A 7,381-nucleotide genomic window follows, 5' to 3' on the forward strand; every position below is an offset into this window, starting at 1 on the left:
TTTCATTTTCTCCCAGGTCTCAATCTTGTGCTTTTCCTCACGTTCTCGCTTCTGTCTAAGGTTTTCCTACCAAATAGAAGCATGTTTCTTGAGTTTGAGGGTGACAATTTTGACTTTCTGTGCATCTAGAATCTCCTTGTATTCAAATACTCGTTCAACAGTTTGCAGCCAATCTACAAAGTTGTCTAGCTAGAATCTTTCCTCAAATTCAAAAATATCTACCTTAATGTCATTAGGGCAGAATTATTGTTGTCGTTAACGGCAGCGGTTGTCAGTGGATGACGAACTGCTTCTTCCCGAATCTCCCTCTAAGTTTTCTCTATTATTGTTTAATAGAGTTTGCTGCAATTCCATAGTGGCTTCCAACTCTCGTATCTTACGTCTCATCTCTTCCATCTTAACCTCGTGCACATGCCTGCGTCTTGGAGGCATTTTGATAAGTGTCAAGGATAGGGATATTTGAAAAAATTGAGGTGCAAATGGAAACGTTGAAAAGATATAGGGGTAGAATGGGATTTCTTGACAGTCGAGGGGTAAAAATGGAGATCTTGAAAGTATGGGGTCAATCTACAATTTATGAAAAATATAGGGGTCAAAATGGAATTTAAGCAAAATTAAGGGCAAAAGTGTAATTTTAGAAAAGATTAGGGGTCAAAAAAGAATTTTGAAAAATTTTGGTGTCAATGCGAAATTTCATAAACTTAAGGGGTCAATATGGAATTATGAAAAGATTTAAGGCAAAACTGTAATTTCAAAAAATATGGCTGACTGGGTAGGGTGACGTGGTGACTATGACACATGGTAGGAAATGATTGGGCTGACTTATCATTGACGATCAGATTGATGATGTGGCAGATGACGTCGATTGGCACGTGTGAAGACGGCGACGGCACGTGGAGGCGCGTGAAGACGATTCTGACGACGAGAAACCTCCTGTTCCATCTTTTCGGACCTTCTGAGCACAATGGTAATGTTAGTTTCTAGGGAAAACATTCGGAATGTAGGATTTGAACAAGTCAAGGACTCTTCCTCTGAGCTTCTCTCCTCTCCAACGTAGTTCCTTAACTCTACCCTACTCTTTCGCTCTCTGGACTAGCTCTAATGCAAAAATGGCACAGAAACTGAATGGAAAACAAACACTTCTTTATTCTTTTCAAACTAAGATGCTTTACACAGGTAACAAAGGCCCTATTTATAGTACTAGGATCCTGAAATTGAAGCACACAAAGTAAAATGGAGGTTACAGGAATTAAGGGAAGCTTATGGAGAGTTTATTGTGCTCCATTATGTGACTTTCATTTCTGCTTTTTTATTTTTCCGTTTCATTAATCTTTCGACATGTAATCATTACCTTTTTTTAAAAAGTGCCTCTATTAATAAGTGATTTTATATTTATTGTAGGGTGTTTAATAAGGATAAATATAAAAAAATATAATTAATTTAAAAATAAGTAACTATTTTATTAAAGATAAGATTCAATTAAAAATATTTTATATTTTCTAACATAGCAAGCATATGATTTTGTTTAAAGTAAGTTATAATTTGAGAGCAGAGAGAGTTGGTTGAATCATAGTATCATACATATAAATCCATGCAGCTTGATTTGACAATAATAGAGAAAATTGGGTTTCTCTTCTTGACCACTCTTGCGAGCTGCAATCCCGCTACACTCTCGATAAAAATAAAGGAAAAAATAGGCTAAAGGATTTATACATTTCTCGCTTTGTTCAGAGAACAAGTATCTATGAATTCCTTATCAAGTGCGCAAGCTACTAACAAGTAAATAAAATGCAGATAGATCCTCTAATTTATACATAGACTATATAGTTAGACACTTATACTTCCTCCGTTTCTTATATGTAAGAGATTTCTTAGATTTTTTTTATCTCTAAATATAAGATATTATTAATATATTTTTTTTGTGAATAGACCATTATACTTTTATTAAATTAAAAAGATAAGTATTCTAATTAATTTACTTTAAAAAAATTTATTTTTTATTTATAATAATTAGGAATAAAATTAAAATATTGCTCTGCTTTTAATTAAATAATCAACTTTTATTAGTTTACGTGATTCAATTAAAAGCATCTTATATATAAAGATGGAAAGAGTATGTCATAACGACAAGATGTGCACGTAGAGAAATTAAAAACATATCCTAAACGGGGATGCCTGGTATAAGCAGTAGAGCTTATATATGTCCAACATTAATGGAAGGGCTAATCACTTGAATTAATTAAATTAATTAAAGGAGGCCGTTGTTGTTTGTCTCCCATGGAAGCCAAAGTCAAACAGAACCAAGCATTCAAGTTTTGGACATGATCCAATACTGCTTATGAATTTGGAGGAAAATTGATGACAATTCTAAAGTTAGATTTGGTTCAATATAATGCATTATTTTAAGTTTAATTTGCACATCTTTTGGTCAACATGTCACACCCAATTAGTTCTCTAAAAGCCTCATTTGGTTGCCTTGAATTATGTCTCAATTGTCATATTAGTCCACCTGAGTCATAATTAAATTAAATAATTATAGTGTAACATTTATTTAAGAAAAAATGATCATAAAATCCCTCTAAAATATATAAATAATAATTTAATCTCTTAAAATGTCATAATTTTCCTAAAGTCTCAAGAACTTTTCTGTCATTAATAAATCTATATAAATTACCAAATTATCCTTGTTAAAATAAATAATTTATAACTTTTTTTCTCATATTCACAACTTTTTTTTATATTTGCAACAATATAATAGCAAATAAGGAATTTAACATGAAAAATTGTGATTTGCTGTTGCATTATTATGAATTTAAGAAGAAAAATTATGAATTACTTATTTTCAACAAGAATAATTTAATAATTTATATAAATTTATTAATTACAAAAAAGTCTCTAGGAACTTTTAGAGAATTATGACATTTTGAGGGACTAAATTATTATTTATATATTTTAGAAATATTTTATTATCATTTTCCCTTTATTTAATTGGATTAAGGTAAGAATATTTAAATCATCCATGTAGTAAAATAACTAAGGAAAAATGAATATAAAAGTTTTATAAAACACAAGTGTAGACAAGCACACACTTGAACTAAAATTAAAAACTAATTGAAAACTCTTAGGAAGACAACTTTAAAATGTTATCTTTTACTAATAACTCTCAACATGAGATGAATCAATAAAAATTAATTTGACCAATTATTTTAGCCCATTAAAAGACATAAATTTCAAGCTTGACCTCAATTTGATGAAAAAGTGCACTTTATGATCAAAAATATCCCTAATACATGTAGTTGAAAACTTAGGCAAAATTATACTAAAAATATGGTATGAATGCATATAGAAACTCTTAATGTGTCTAAAATGATCATATAAGCTAATAAGTGTGTATAAGTAATACTCCCTTTGATCCATATTATAGAATACTTTCAACAGTTTCACATATCTTAAGAAAAGTTAGTTTTTTTCTTGATATTATAAAAAAATAATATTTACTTTTATTTTTAGCCTGGGCTTAGTTTTTTTCTTGATATTATAAAAAAGTGATATGTACTTTTATTTTTAACCTAGGCTTTAAATAATAATAAAATTATATTACATACTTTTATGCTAATTAAGAAGGGGTAAAATTTAAAAAATAATTTAATTATTACAAAATATCCTATATTTGAATCAAAAATTTCTTCTAAAAGATATCCTATAAATAAGACTAAGAAGAATATGTCTTATTAATTCCTCTACACTTAGTTTTTGTATTTCAGGAAAAATAAAATGAAAATAAATCTCACAACACACTCAAACAAGTGAAAACAAAAATAAAAACAAAAACAAATGTTTAAAATTTTTAACTCAACAATCAATAAATCTTCACCTATTCACTTTTCAAATCATTTAAAATAGATATAAAAAAAAATTTCTACTTCACAAAACGTGCCTTTATTAAAAATCTATTTCAACGAGTAACCTTTCAAATGGTACCGTGTTTGAACTCAACTCTTAAGAGAGATATGGGGGCAATCGAGTTTTGGACAGCCTGTGGGTTGGCTTTCAATTCCTTGCCCACGTCTATTCATAGCGTGGAGGAGCATTCATTGAACTCACTTTCACTATACTAATGCTTGCGGGTTGGATGCGGGATACTGGATGTGTGAGGATTCTTCTCTGTGACTGTGATGAGGGACGTCGTTGTAATGTGTGTCTGTGCATATAATTATCCCTTTAATTAAAGAACAGATAATCTATTTTTAATTAGTCACAATAATATTTAAATAAGCCTACTATTATTACATTCTTATATACTTCCTCTAATCCTATTTATAAATTATTTTCAATATGTTTTACTGGAATCAAGAAAAATTTTAAACCTTGTTAAATTTATTTTAAAAATTAATAAATTTTTACCTTTATTTCTAATAAATATTCTTAAATTTTATTATTAATATTTTTATTCAAAACATTTAATAAGAACAAAAACCTAAAGAGTAGAAAATTAGAAAATACCTTATAAGTATGATTAATTTTTTTTTCCTCTCTACCTATAAATAGAATTAGAGGACTAAAAAATTATATAAAAACTAAAAATATGTAAACATAATTTTTTAAAATATCCTCTTAGACTGAGAAGTGAGTGTGTTTGTAAAACAAGATACTTAAAGTGAAGTATCTGGTTTTGAGGGAAAATCTTTTTGCTTGAAGTGTTACAAAAAATATCAAGTTGATCAGTCGCTGCAGTGACAGAATCTTCCCCACCAATTAATGTAAGATGCATGTATTCATTTTTTTATGCATATAAAAGCCAAGTCCGCACCAAATTATTTGTGCCGAAAATATTGCATAAATCTTTATATGCCGGCTGATTTCAGATTTTTTTAATGAATATGCTTGGCACATATAGGTGATATTTCATTTCAATTCCCTTGAAGAGAATTGAATACTGATAGTACATAAGTTATAAGTGGCTGTAATTCATTGTACCGTGAGTACCACTGCACATGGCGTTCCTGGAATAATACGTACTTCACCGCCACTGCAAGTGGTCCTTCAAGTTTGGCTAATAAAAAGCGACGATCGATCACACGCAGACTCTGGTTAACAAAAAACATGGGTTCATCAGTTCAGTGTGAAGAAGACTCGTGCCAACCCCACGTCCTTCTTTTTCCATTCATGGCCAAAGGCCACACCATCCCCCTCCTCCACTTTGCCCGCCTCCTCCTCCTCCGCCGCAGAGCTTTGGTCACCGTTATCACCACCCCCGCCAACCGCCCCTTTGTAACCGAATCCCTTCAAAACACCAGCGTCACCATCATCGACCTACCGTTCCCTGCCAACATCCCAGAAATCCCCGCTGGCGTTGAGAGCACTGATAACCTTCCTTCCATGTCTCTGTTCTACAAGTTCGCCCTCGCCACGGCGCACATGCAGCCCCACTTCGAACGGGTGCTGGAGACTCTTCCGAGTGTAAGCTTTTTAATTTCTGACGGCTTCTTATGGTGGACCCTGCACTCGGCTTCCAAGTTCGGGATTCCCAGGCTGGTGTACTACGGCATGAGCTCTTACGCCCATGCCGTTTGCAGAGAAGCTTTTATCTCTGGGATCTTCAACGGTCCCCAGCCTGAGGACGAGTCGGTCAAGTTGAACCGGTTCCCGTGGATCGGGGTCAGCAAGAACGACGTGGAACCCGAGTTTCGAAACCAAGACCCAAATAGTGTTTCTTTTGAGTTCCATACGAACGCAATTTCATCCACCGTGAAAAGCTTTGGAACGGTGGTGAACAGCTTCTATGAGCTGGAGCCCGTGTTCGTTGATTATACGACGAAAGAGTCCGATCACAAACCACACTACTGTGTGGGGCCGTTATGCCTGGCCGAAGAACCGAGGAATAAGCTTAGCGAAGAATCCAGAAAACCAACATGGATGGAGTGGTTAGACAAGAAGCAGGAAGTTCTGTACGTTGCGTTTGGGTCGCAAGCCGAGATATCAAGCGAACAACTAAAAGAAATAGCCACGGGATTGGAAGAATCGAAGGTGGAGTTTATGTGGGTGGTGAGGAAGAAAGAGTGGGAGCTACCTCAGGGGTTCGAAGGAAGAGTGGAAGAGAGAGGGATTATAGTGAGAGAGTGGGTGGACCAGAGAGAAATACTGATGCACAAGAGTGTGAAGGGGTTCCTTAGCCACTGCGGATGGAATTCAGTGCTGGAAGCTATATGCGGAGGAGTGCCGATCCTGGCGTGGCCAATGATGGCGGAACAGCATCTGAATGCGAAAATGGTGGAGGAGGAGATAAAGGTGGGGTTGAGAGTTGACACGTTCCAGGGTTCGCGGCGGGGAGGGTTAATTAGAGGAGAATGGGTGAGCCAGATGGTGAGAGAGCTGATGGAAGGAGAGAAGGGAAGAGAGGCGAGGAAGAAGGTGGCAGAGTTGGCGGGGGCGGCGAAGAAGGCGGTGGCGGAGGGTGGCTCGTCTTGGCGAGCCTTAGACTCACTGCTCCTGGAGGCATGCAGGAAGACGGAATCCTCCGCATGAATGATGTGTAATTGATACGCGTGTGTGGCGGCAATATCTTTGTCTTGATCACTCCACTATTGGAATGCTCGATCGAGAAGACCCGCGAAGTCCACGCTTTAATTTTGGAGTGTTGTATTATTAATTAATAAGTGGGAAGGGGGTCGCTTTTTTTTATCCCTTCACAATTATGAGTAGTAAGCATTTTATATTTTATTATACATTTACTATTTTTCTTGCTATTTTTTCTTTTCTTCCATTTTTAATATCAATTTTCTCTCTCTTTGTTTGCCTTTATTTTAGGCCCAAACAAATTGGACGGGCTCTGTGCAATACGTTATTAAGGTTATGCCCAAATTACTAGTTAAGGTGTATCACTTATATTAAAATAATTTAAATTATTTAGCGTTAAAAGGACTCACTATATATTTATATAATGGTAACTAATTTTATTGTGAAACTATTATATATTTAATTAATAAATGCAATACTTTTCTAACTTTTGCATCAATTTGATGAGAAGAAAACTCTAAGGACCCGTTTGGTTAATAGGAAAGAATAGAATGGAATTGATCAAAAAAATAAAAGTAAAAAGTAAGATAATCAAAAGAAATAAACAGGTACACTCATAAAAAAGAGAGATAATTTAGCTCATGGGATTAGTAAGTATAATTTATGAAATTTTTAGAGAGTATAATTATTCTCATATTTACTATATATATTACTATAATTTAGCTCATGGGATTAGTAAGTATGATTTATGAAATTTTTAAAGAGTATAATTATTCTCATATTTACTGTATATATTATTAAATTTTTATATTGCTTATCATGTGAGGAAGGGTAGTTGATGAGTTAATTTTTATTTAATTTTTTT

At 33.8% G+C, this 7,381-nt stretch overlaps 1 protein-coding gene across 1 annotated transcript; it reads left to right on the forward strand.

The window, feature by feature from the left end:
* Positions 1-4,973: 4,973 nt before the first annotated feature.
* LOC129306603 (UDP-glycosyltransferase 90A1-like) lies at positions 4,974-6,757 on the forward strand. The gene has a single exon (XM_054947277.1). The coding sequence runs from the start codon at positions 5,104-5,106 to the stop codon at positions 6,523-6,525; it is 1,422 nt and encodes a 473-aa protein (XP_054803252.1). The 5' UTR covers positions 4,974-5,103; the 3' UTR covers positions 6,526-6,757.
* Positions 6,758-7,381: the final 624 nt, after the last annotated feature.

This window comes from Prosopis cineraria, unplaced genomic scaffold (genome assembly GCF_029017545.1).
Source record: "Prosopis cineraria cultivar Desert tree isolate PC_DT_omini unplaced genomic scaffold, ASM2901754v1 PC3, whole genome shotgun sequence".
In the NCBI taxonomy this organism is placed as follows: domain Eukaryota; kingdom Viridiplantae; phylum Streptophyta; class Magnoliopsida; order Fabales; family Fabaceae; genus Prosopis; species Prosopis cineraria.